This window comes from Myotis daubentonii, chromosome 1 (genome assembly GCF_963259705.1).
Source record: "Myotis daubentonii chromosome 1, mMyoDau2.1, whole genome shotgun sequence".
NCBI classification, from domain to species: Eukaryota; Metazoa; Chordata; class Mammalia; order Chiroptera; family Vespertilionidae; genus Myotis; species Myotis daubentonii.
The window spans coordinates 86,556,601-86,569,153 of record NC_081840.1 but is presented as its reverse complement, the minus strand read 5'-3'; the positions used below and the strand labels follow the sequence as shown (position 1 = coordinate 86,569,153).

Below are 12,553 nucleotides of genomic sequence, written 5' to 3'. Positions count from 1 at the left end.
CCCTGAACCTGTACCCCAGGATCCCTGTACTCAGGCTTCTTAGTGAGCCAAAACAGCACAGTCTACTAGGCTGATGTTCCCAGCCCTTTCCTGTTTCACTTCCCCAGTTTTAATAAACATCTTGTAAAATAGGGAGGGAGGGAGGGAGGGAGGGAGGGAGGGAGGGAGGGAGGAAGGAAGGAAGGAAGGAAGGAAGGAAGGAAGGAAGGAAGGAAGGAAGGAAGGAAGGAAGGAAGGAAGGAAGGAAGACAGACAGCCCTAGCTGGTTTGGCTCAGTAGATAGAGCATCTGCTTGTAGACTGAAGGGTCACAGGTTCAAACCCAGTCAAGAGCACATGCCAGGGTTGCAGGCTCAATCCACAGGGTGGAGACAGCCGATCAATGATTCTCTCTTGTCGGGGGTCCTACCCCAGAAGGTCCAGAGGTTCCCAAAGGTGTGGACGGAGTCGGCGAAGAATGACAAGGAGGCAGTGTTCAGTTGATCATCATAGCCAGTTTGTCTTTATTGTCCTGTTACATCTATATTTGTACCAGTTGATTTTAATCCTATCCATTCTGTTCCAAAGGTTAGTGCGTTTCTTATCTCCATTCCAAGATTACTCTATTGTTCTATTAAGCTACAAGGAAGTAACTGAAGATTATCCTAAGTAAAGATTATGTAGCTTAAGGGTGATTGTAGTTAAAGTGATTAACTACCCACCTGGCACTTAGTTAAGGGGTTTTACTGATTTATTCCCTTCCTTAGTCCTATTAATCCCTAACTCCAGGGAAAAATCCCACCTGGGGAAACAACCTTTCTCGGGGAGGTAACCCTGGTTAGAACACATAGTGCTAAGAAGGGGAGCAAACATATTAAGAACAGTATGCCATATACACCAGGTCCCTTGAAACATATGCTGTGCAGATGTTTCTTCCCTGCAGCGACTGTGTCAAGCAGCAAGGATGGACCGGCTTCTGGCACTCTCTCATCATTGATGTCTCTCCTTCTCCCTTCTTTTCTGAGGGGGAAAAAAAAAGGACAAGGCAAAATAGAAATGTGAAAAAATAGGCTATAATACAAAGAAATTCTTTTTTTTAAAAATATATTTTATTGATTTTTTACAGAGAGGAAGGGAGAGGGATAGTTAGAAACATTGATGAGAGAGAAACATCGATAGGCTGCCTCCTGCACACCCCCTACTGGGGATGTGCCCGCAAACAAGGTACATGCCCTTGACTGGAATTGAACCTTGGACCTTTCAGTCCGCAGGCTGACGCTCTATCCACTGAGCCAAACCGGTCAGGGCTACAAAGAAATTCTTAACTAAAAATTGGGCAAACTATTAGGAGTATTAATTTGTTCATAATAATTTTTACCACTTAAGACAAATAAAACTGATAGAAAATCTCCACTGTGGGAATAAGCAAGCTGTTTCTAAATACAAATTCCTTGACAATGACTCAGAGTTCATACACTGCAAGACTTAGTATTCCTTACTATGGTAACAATGACAAAAACCAGCACTGCCAGCACTGCAGCAATTCCAAGGCTTATAATTTTATATTAAATGTGGTAATAACTGAATCATGGTACTTGGATCAAAATTAATAATCCATTATCACATTATAAGATCATATCAATATCTCATATCCAATATCATTATCCAGTAACAATATTGGGTATGAACTAATAATGCTTACAGTCTTCACAACTACTCACAGATGTTACTTACCATAACAAATTAATTTTTATGAGTAGTTCCTTCCCTTATTAAATCTTAGAAAATTTTATTTTCAGAGATTGGTAAATTGAAAAGGCTACCGAGAACTTCAGTTTAAATACAATAAAAAATTAAACATGTCCCATAAGTATTGAAACAAGTCAGAAATTGTTCAACCTAAGAATTAAGGTATTTGGTTAAAATGATTAAATTCAAGACAAGCACACACAAAAAGACCCAAGTCAAAGAGACCTCACTAGATCCATAGAATCTAACATACATTCATGAAATTTAGCTTAATATTCATAAATCATTGAAGGGATTACTTTAAATGATCCTTATGAATACAAAAAATACGGTGAAAGCAATTTTATTCTGAGTCTTAGAAATCTGTGTAATTTTGTTTACCTGAATACTTTATAAAAATGAATTTTCACCTGTATGTATATATCCAGAATGAATTTTTAAACTCCTCTCATGGTACAGAGTAAAAGCTCAGTACTACACTTTCCTAATAAAACTTGCATCATATTGACATCAATTTATTTTTTCCTATTTTATTCACAAAAAATTAGTTGATTTTACCAATGGGAACTGGTAAAATCAGAAGCAACTAGAGCTTAAAATCACACAGCTTCTTAATATTTTATTCACAGCATTCTTTATACAGAAGCTTCACTGATACTAAAGCATCCTGTGGGTAAAGCACAAAATGATATTAATTATAAACAGAAAACAAAGCACTTTTGACTTTTTAGAAATTATATACATATATATTTATATTGTTGACAAAAAGCATCACAATTACTGTATAAAAAAAACCTAAAAATCACCATGTAAAGCTAAGGCCTAAGTTGTTATTCTAATTTTCTCCTTTCATTTATATCTAAGAAATATTAGAAATTAAATTCCAGTACCTCAAATAAAATGTCTACATTATTTACAAACAGTATGGAAAATAAAAGCTGCTATTCAGGTTAGACTGCTATTACCTACAGTTTTTACATTGCAAATGTTGGGAGGGGGGAGGGAGAAGCACTACTAGCAAATTCCATTTCAAATAGAAATATTTTGTGCCTGAAATTTTGTTCTAAATTTAATTATATACTCTAATTGTTTGTTGAACAGCATTTGACTTCCAATAAATCTGAAAATTGGAAAGAGTACCACTATTACTAATATAGATACTATTAAGTACAATATTGTAATAACTACAAGCTTAAATGAAACAATGGCAACATGGGTGTAGATGGAATTTTATTTAAAATTGTAAAATGCCTTAATGTTTACCCATAATTATGAGACTAATAGTCTTTCCATCCTTTAAAAAGTCTCATATATATGTTCCTAAATGATGAAACCTTCCAGTAACTTACCAGAAAAAAGTTTAATTATATTATTCTGTTCTTAAAATTATTTTTCTAATATTTAAAAACATTTTCTAAACCCTTGGTAAAACAAACACAATCAATTCAGTGTAACAGACTGAGGTTTAAACTGTACTTTAATTTTCAATTAACTGTAATCTTCTGATTGGTTGAACCAAATGTATACTTTCAAATGACTCACCCTGAAGATTTTCAAATCAATTAGAGTATGCATAGAAAAGTGGAGATAAGTTTTAGGGAAGGTATAAGGTAGTTAATGTAGAAAATGATAAATGATAGTTTTAATAACAAAGATGATTCTAAATAAACATGAAAGTTAAATTAACACAGTATAAAAGAGAATAGCTTAAATAAACTGGGATTCACATATTAACAACAGCCAAGTTATGAGAAAGTGAACTGAAGACACAAACAGTTCTGAAAATTCTCTGTTCAGCCTACTTCCAAAGAAATGGTCAGGCTTTTTTCCTGTACATAGTTTTGAGCTTTGTCTATACCATATATAGTAGAAAAATAAATTTTTTAGCAACCTAGAAACAGTTTATAAAACTCTTAAAGTTTACTTTTCTTTGCCAAACATGCCAATGTTAAACTGACAGCTATAAATTAAAGCTATATAGACAACAGGTATAAGTAATATATAACAAGTTAAGAATACTACATTTACCGGATTTTTCTTTTTAAAAATTACTGTACTTTCTTATTTCCTGTGTGCTCTGCAATAGGAATAATAGGGACTTTGTTTTCTTAGAAAAGATAATAACATGTAAGAGTATAACACAAATAATTTATAATATACATGTACTTTAACAGCAGCCTGGTTCATGTCGACATCGATTCTGAAGTTGAAATTAGAAGTACATACCTAGGACATAACAGTTGGGAAAGACAATATTTATTTTAGGAAAAAATGGAGCAAATCAAACTCTTAGGAGCCTGGAATCTCAAAACTGTCTGTTTACTATAATACACATAAGACAACCTTAAAATTGTAGTATGAATAAAGATTACAGCATGGACCAAAGAATTTTCTCTTTAGTATATAAAACAATGAAAAACAAACGATTTCTTCCTTTCCAGAAAAAAAAATGGCATGGTATGATAATGAACAAATTTTGAATAAAGCCTAACAAAATTTACCTATGCCACCTATGCTAAAAATTTTATCCATAATTAGTGTTCTGGTGTATCTTCACTAACAAAATATTTAACCCCAGAAGCAGCAGTCACTTATAGCAAATCTGGTACCAACATTAAAGGAAAAAAAATGGTTAAAAAATGGTGCAAAAGACACTTTAGGTTTTAGTACAACATACCTCAGAAAATAATATGAATACAAGGTTGCAATTATACATATACACACTTCAAAGAGGCTGTCAGTACCCAAAGTATTTTTATTGCTATATTAGCAATGGATTTTTGGATGTTTTTAAGGGCCACATAAAAATAGATTCAAGAAACAGATTAAATTGAAGTCCTAGATTAAAATGTTTGGTTTAATGAATTTTCTACAACAAATTTCATGTTTATGTATGAAAAGTTATATAACCTTATATGAAAATGTCATGAAGTATTTTCTACACTATACTAAATGTATTTCCCAAGAGGGAAAAAATTAAAATATCTAAAATATATTAGATTAAGATTACAAGACCATCATAGATCTTTTAAACATGCATCTGTTTATAGAATTAACAGTATACAAGATGTTTATTTTATATGTACCATAAAGAAATGAGTTGGTGACAACTATCCTTTGCACGTTATCAACTCACTTTAGCCACAAGTGTGTCCTTGGTATGTGTGTACAAGAAATATGCTCATTTTACCCCTCATCGTATCATCCACAGGTTTACTTAGCAGTAAAGATGAAGGTGCAGAAAAATGTTAAGTGTATTCTTCTTTCTTTCAAACAACATCCCAAGCATGGCATAAGTAGCCTGAAATTAAAAAATACTTAACTGGGCTTTTAATTATCTATACTGACTGCTAAAATGTAAAGTAAATTAGGTTGCCCAAATTAGCACATCAAATAACAAAACCAGCCATAAAGTAGGCTGAAAAGCATTAAATGTTTCATATATGTGAGCTTTTAAATCATTTAATTTCTATAGAAAAATTTTATTCACAATATAATGTGACAGAAAATGCCACAGGAATGATACACTGATTGCAATGAGGTTGCATGCAACAGCAGTTTTTGTATTTTATAGCTATTTTTGTTTATAAAAATTAAACCTCTCCAGTCATGCTTAGCACATGGTCTTAAATTTGTAATGTAAATGAATAAAGAATACCATATAGTTCAAAGAGAAAATGTCTCATCATTTTGAATCTGTAAGAAACATGAAGTATACTACTGAACCCTGAAACATGCATGTCTAGGTTTGCTTTCTGTCCATTTTCAGGCTGTCTGCAATCACTTCCTACTCATATAATTCCAAGAGGATCAGTCTGTAACTGTGGTTGTATTAGCTGAGGTTGCAGTGGTGGTGGTAACTGAAGCGGTACCATTGGTTCAACCAACTGTCCTGGATTTGAAGGTGGTGGAGGAGCAACAGTATTCACAATTTCTACAATTTCTCCATTGTAAAAGAAAAACTGACACTGTTGAATGAATGTTTCTACAACAGACTGATGGATCTTAGTGGTAGACAGAAATTCTCGTTTTTCAAAATCAGGTCTCATCAAGGTTGGCCAAAAACAGATGGATAAGTTGTCTGCTGTCATTAGGTTGATTTTATTTTGTTGACTAACCCTGAAATTATAATAGGAAAAAACAATTAGAAAACCAATTAAAATTCATGACAAAAAAATCCTGGATCTGGAATTGATGTCAGATATTTAGTTTTACCTTTTAAAAACAATATATTTTATTGATTTTTTACAGAGAGAAAGGGAGAGGGATAGAGAGTTAGAAACATCGATGAGAGAGAAACATTGATCAGCTGCCTCCTGCACACCCAACACTGGGGATGTACCCGCAACCAAGGTACATGCCCTTGACCGGAATTGAACGTGGGACCTTTCAGTCCGCAGGCTGATGCTCTATCCACTGAGCCAAACCAGTCAGGGCTAGTTTTACCTCTTAACTTGACATTTAAAATAATTTTTTGTGCATTCTATGTTCAACTACATTTTTATAACAGGAGACACTAGTAAAATCCATTCCTTAAAAAGGAATCAAAGATAGCCTTTTAAAAATGTTGTGGCTTAGGGTTTTATAATTTACTTATAGAAGCCACCTTATTTATGTGAAAAAACTTTTTCTCGGGGTAAGGACAGGTGACAAATTTCAATGAGTTTCTAGCAACAGAAATAGAAAATGCATATCCAAATTTCCTGACTATTGTGAGATGAAAGGACAAACCATAATATGCCATCTCTTTGAACCTTGAAAAATAAAACTTTGAACTTTGGAGAAATTATCTTCCAACCTAGATTTTCAACTTCTAAAAAAAATTAGTTTCCAGTAATTAAAAAAAAATCAGTATTTTCAATCATTAAATATCTTGTACATTGCTACAAACTTAATTTTAAAGCTAGTACTGTTCATAGAAACATATTCCACCTTAAAATTAACACATCCTATATAATAAAAGCGTAATATGCTAAGTGTCCAACTGATCAGCTGGTTGGCCAACCGCTCGATCAGTTGCCATGACATGCACTGACCACCAGAGGGAGACACTCTGACCCATAGGTTAGCTTGCTGCTGGGGCCCCAGCCCATCAGGACTAGGTGAGAGGGCTGGACACACCCTGGAGCCATCCTATGGTCCCTCCCCAGTGGGCTGGCCACCATTGGCCTCAATCAAGACTGGGTGAGACAGCCCTGATCGGCCTCGATTGCCAGCCAGGCCGAGGGACCCCACCTGTGCACAAATTCGGGCACTGGGCCTCTAGTATTAATATAAAAGTATAAATAAACATTATTAATTTGCATTCAGTTCTTTGACTATGTAGACAAGCACTTCTACCATCATCTATAACAAATAAGAAATATGAAGCAAATCCTGAATTGTAACTCAAAATTATTAAACTGAGATGGAATCGTGGGTATTTATCCAACCCTCTCATTTTACACATAAAGAAACAATCCAGCCCTAACTTGTTTGGCTCAGTGGAAAGAGCATCAGCCTGCAGACTGAGGGGTCCCGGGTTCGATTCCGGTCAGGGGTGTGGAGGAGGCAGCTGATCGATGTTTCTAACTCTTTATGTAAAATCAATAAAATATATTTAAAAACCCAAAATAATCCAGTATGCAAGGTAGTAGGAAAATGTTATACTTAAATTTACACGACAAAAAAAAGTTAAAACCAAAGGAAACCCCCAACATAGGAGTTGCTCATCTAAGGTAAATATGTGCCCGAAAAACATGTGTGCTGTGGTAAAAGTTATTGCTCTTTGTTAAGATACTGAACTACAATATTCAGAATAAATATAGTGGGCTCAGTCAGGTGTTTTTATGCAGCAGGCAATTGTAGATTCTGAAAATATCTATAAAGTTGAAAAACATAAGAGTACAGGCATCAGGTATAATTGTGAATCAAAAAGTACAGAGCCCTGGCTGGTGTGGCTTAGTTGGTTGAGTATTGTCCCATGCATCAAATGATCGTCAGTTTGATTCCAGGTCAGGGCATATGCCTGAGTTGGAGCTCAATCCCCAGTGGGGGGCATGGAGGAGGTAGCTGATGATCCAAGTTTCTCTCTCTTCCTCTTTCTCAAAAATTAATAAAAACATTTTTTTAAAAAAAAAAGTAGAAAGAAAAGGTATCAAATCAGAGATGAGGGTGGCCAAGGAAGGCTTCCTTGAAGAGGTAATGTTTGAGTTGAGTCCAGGGTGATGATCCTTATAATGGTAGAAAGAGTAATTTAGTAAAAACTGTGTGTATGGGTACCTTCTGGAGGGCTGGTTGAAACAGGAAGTGAAGGCTATGCATGAGGTGGGGCCTGATCATTTGTATTCCTAACAAGTTCCCAGGTAGTGCTGCTGCTTTGAAGACTGTGTTTTGAGAAAGACTGAAGTGATGTTAAGATGTTATAAGGACAGCCAAAAATTGATACTTTTTGGTTTAAAACAGTGGCATTTACTTGGGAGAGAGTTCAATTACAAAGAAATGAGTTCCCTAAACGAGAAATGATAACCTAAACTAAAGCAGTGGAAAGGAACAAAAAGGAAAAATAATTAGGAGAAAACAACTGACTTCAAGTAATAACTCACTAATATTGAGGGTGAGAGAATATAATCAAATCACCTCATGGATTAATTTTTGTAATTTGTCAATCATCCATTGTATATTTATTTATTACTAGAGGCCCGGTGCACGAAATTTGTGCACAGGTAGGGTCCCTAGGCCTGGCTATCAGGGCTGATGAGGCTCCCGGCCTCCCTGCCTCCTCCTTTCTTTGCTCCCTCAGCGCCCCGCCGCTGCCCGCTGGTCCCCTGCCATGTTCCGCGCTGCCCCCCTGGTGGTCAGCGCACGTCATAGTGAGCAATCGAACTCCTGAGGGGACAATTTGCATATTAGCCTTTTATTATATAGGATTTCTTTCTTATACCAGAATATAAGTTCCATGAAATAGGTGACTGCTTTATTCACTGCTACACCATCCATAGCACTTATGAGAGTATCTGGCCGCCTGGGCACAAACAGCAGCCATTATAATCTAGGTGAGTATTCCTTTTAAAGTCGTCTGGACCCTAGCCAGGTGGCTCAGTTGGTTGGAGCGTAATCCTGTGTGCCAGTGCACATACCTAGGTTGCAGGCTCGATTCCTAGTTGGATCGTGTATGGAGGGCAACGGATGGATGTTTCTCTCTCTCCCTTTCTCTCTCTAAACATATCCTTGGGTGAAGATTAAAAAAAAAATTTAAGTCTGATGTTATTTCTCTGTTCTACTCTCCAGTGGCTCCCCATAACCTTTCTTTTTTAAAAAAATTCTTTATTGTTTAAAGTATTACATATAGTATTACATATGTCTCCTTTTCCCCCCATTGACCTCTCCTGGCCACCCCACCCCCTAGCACATGCCCTCACCCCCCTAGTGTCCGTGTCCATTAGTTATGCTTATATGCATGCATACAAGTCCTTTGGTTGATTTTTTAGCCCGCCCCTGCCCCCTCTCCCGCCTTCTCCCTGAGGTTTGATGGACTGTTTGATGCTTCTGTCTCTGGATCTATTTTTGTTCATCCCATAACCTTTCAAAATAACAACATGCAATGCCATTTTCATTGAGAAAGTTTGGTCCCTCCTCCCAATAAATGTCAGTTGAACTCCACAGTGTGCCTAGTGACATACATACATGAAGCATCCTTCTTATTTTGTCACTAAAACATTGTGAGGACTAAAGCTAGTTAGTTGTATTACTGCCCTATATAATCTGCCACTGTCCTTCTTCCCTTTTTTACCTTATCTTACTCTGTCCTTCCTTCACTCTGCTTAAATCACATAGGCCTCTTTGCTGTTCCTCAACAAACCACGTACACTTCCGTCTGTGTAGTTATATCACTAGAGCCAAACACAGTAAGTGTGTAAAATAAGACTGGTGGTGGACTAGCACTGTCATTCTATGAACATGCTCTTCCCTCTGGCCCTTTTCCCTATACTCTTTAATGAAGTACAATTCTTATTTCAGCACTTCCATCAGGCCAGACAATAATATGGTCACAAACCATCCCTATATTCGTTATAGTACCCCATAGTACCCTGTGCACATCTGTTTTACCACAAACCACTTGTATGGTAATTTTTAAAAAAATATATTTTATTGATTTTTTACAGAGAGGAAGGGAGAGGGATAGAGAGTTAGAAACATCGATGAGCGAGAAACATCAATCAGCTGTCTCCTGCACGCCCCCTACTGGGGATGTGCCCGCAGCCAACGTACATGCTCTTGACCGGAATCGAACCTGGGACCCTTGAGTCTGCAGGCCGACGCTCTATTCACTGAGCCAAACCGATTAGGGCTTGTATGGTAATTTTCAAAAAAGGAAATTCCACTAATTATACTGCAATACTGTGTATACTGGTATTTTCTCAGGGAAGGAGATTTCAGAGAATAGATACTAGAAATGCTATTATAATTTTATTCTATAATGATAGCAATAACTTAAACATTGGTTAATATTCTCTTCTAAGAGGTAGAGGCTGAAATTGACCTGGTTTGAGCATTGACATTATTAGCTAAAAAAAACAAACTTCAGTTCATAAAAATGTTAGTAGAAAATATTATGAGTAGATTATTAAAAAAATTAATACAAATGTAGATAATTCTATTCAGTACCACAACTTTGTGAATCTCATTCTTCTCATAGGTGAGAAAAATCACGACTTAGTGAGGGTAATTTGCATAAGGTCATAGAACTAGGTATGTTTCAAAACCAAGCCTGCTTGATTCCACAGTCTGAGATTTAAGCTGTTATATAATACTGTCTTTTCACTTAATGTATGGCATTGGGAGGAGTATCTTTCAACAAAAGTATAAGCTTGAAGTTTAGTATATTTAGGGTTGTTAATAATAGGATTAATGTCCTGCATTTTAAGTACTAGTCATAAGTAACATGAATTCAAGTTTCTGATAAAACTTCATTGTGTCAAATATTCCAACAAAACAAGCTTAATACAAAAAAGCAACACAATGTGACAGAGAAAGCAAATGGACTCTTAAAAGACTTGGATTCTGGTCATGTGTCATTTATTAATTATGTGATATTTCCTTCTTTAAACCTCAATTTTTCCGACTTCAAATAGGTTGATTTGGTTAATTATCTATCATTTTATACTTAAAATTCTAAGATTCTACAAAAGAGAACTGCCAAAGAATAAAAGTGACAATAAAGTACAAGTACCTTACCACACTTTCTATTTAAATAATCATTACATGTATTAAGAGTCATACACCTTTCTTTAAACAAGTTGATGAAAAATCTATTTTAATAATCCATAAAAAATAATTTAGAAACTAAAATTGAACTGTAGGCTTAAATAAGTTGGTGTCTCTTTTTCTACTTTAAAATTACCAATTTATAGTTACATGTTTGAAATTTGTTCTGCACTTTATTTGCAAAAAAACAAACAAACAAAAATACCTGTTTAGATGTGTTATTACATATCTGAATACATCATAGTTTACAGGATGAAACTTCTTAACAATTTCTTTCAATGCATGAAGACGTTCTGTTTTATCTGGGATTTCTGTAAAGTTAAAGCAGTAAGGAATTTGTGTGAAACTCATACATTTAAAAATATCTGATAAAGCTTCCTACTATGCTTATTGTAAAGAAACATTAAGGAATGTGTTTGAATCATTTTAGGATAGGTAAACAAAAACAAAGAAAATGTTCTCAAGAAACTGCTAAAAACACATTATCACCTATTGCATTAGCCTTTTTGCAAGTAAAGCTAATCACTATAGAGCAAAGTTGACTCAAGATGGTAAAATGGGAAAGAGTACAGCAATTTATATTAATTTAGAATCAATTAATTACTTATGAAGCCATTAGGCTCTTAAATGTCACCAAATTCCTTTTCCTTTTCATTTTGTTTAACCATTCTCAGCTTGCAAGCACCTATAAAAATTTGATGGCAAGCTGAATTTGGCCTGTAGGTCATAGTTTGCCAATACCTGATTTAAAAGCATCACCCTATACTTATTTATAATCTACTTTGCTTACTGAAAATCTTTCTTCACAAGCAGCACAAACATTTAGCTCAGTTACTCTCCAAATTTATGCAAATTATGAAACAGGATAATAGAAATGTGGTTCTGCAGGAAGTAAGAGATAAGGGAGTGCTTTACTGCTCTTCCTCATTCATTTGATTCTTCCAAAAAGTAACAACGGGTTCTTCTGGAGACCAATCTGCATACCAACTCACAAATAGGTAGTGTAACCAAGTACTAACAATCTGATTTGCCACAGATTACTTCTAAATCAGTAGTCAAAAATTTCCTAAGTAGGAAAATTCTGAGGCTGCTGTTTATTGAGAAAATGTAAGCTATCAAGCGAACCATTTTCCAATTTACATATGAAAGTCTGTGTAAGGCAACTATACCATATATTGTGTTTTTTATAGTGATTTTTAATGAAAAGTTTTTTTTAACCAAGAACTTTAACATAATCAAAATTATAAGAAAGTAGTTTCACTTTAAAGAGCCTTAACATTTGTAAACAAAAGGAAATAAAAATACTTAAAACACTCATTATTTTGAGGAGAAAATGTGGAGTAAGCACTAAGTTACCCAATACTTGAATAGATCTTCAATGTCATTTTTTCAGGCAACAAATGAATATTTGTTTAATAGAAATAGCAGGATGAATGATGCCAAAGCAGGAATAAATACTGAATAAGTATTCTTTCTTCCTGCCTTCTTTTAAATAAAATGACTTTAGACATGAGGCCAAAGTTAATTTGACTTAAAAAAAATTTAAATACACATGTGTACCAGTTAATGTTTTACTGAAG

At 35.0% G+C, this 12,553-nt stretch overlaps 1 protein-coding gene across 5 annotated transcripts in view; it reads right to left on the bottom strand.

The window, feature by feature from the left end:
• Window positions 1-2,054: 2,054 nt before the first annotated feature.
• The window catches only part of ARHGAP5 (Rho GTPase activating protein 5), a 97,421-nt gene continuing 86,922 nt past the window's right edge, over window positions 2,055-12,553 (bottom strand). For all 5 annotated transcript variants that reach the window (XM_059710203.1, XM_059710184.1, XM_059710224.1 and 2 more), the window contains 2 exons: window positions 11,179-11,284; window positions 2,055-5,846 (listed from right to left, as the gene is read on the bottom strand). In XM_059710203.1, coding sequence (XP_059566186.1) covers window positions 5,519-5,846; window positions 11,179-11,284 — 434 coding nt within the window. In that variant the 3' untranslated portion in view covers window positions 2,055-5,518. The remainder of the gene's footprint in view (window positions 5,847-11,178; window positions 11,285-12,553) is intronic.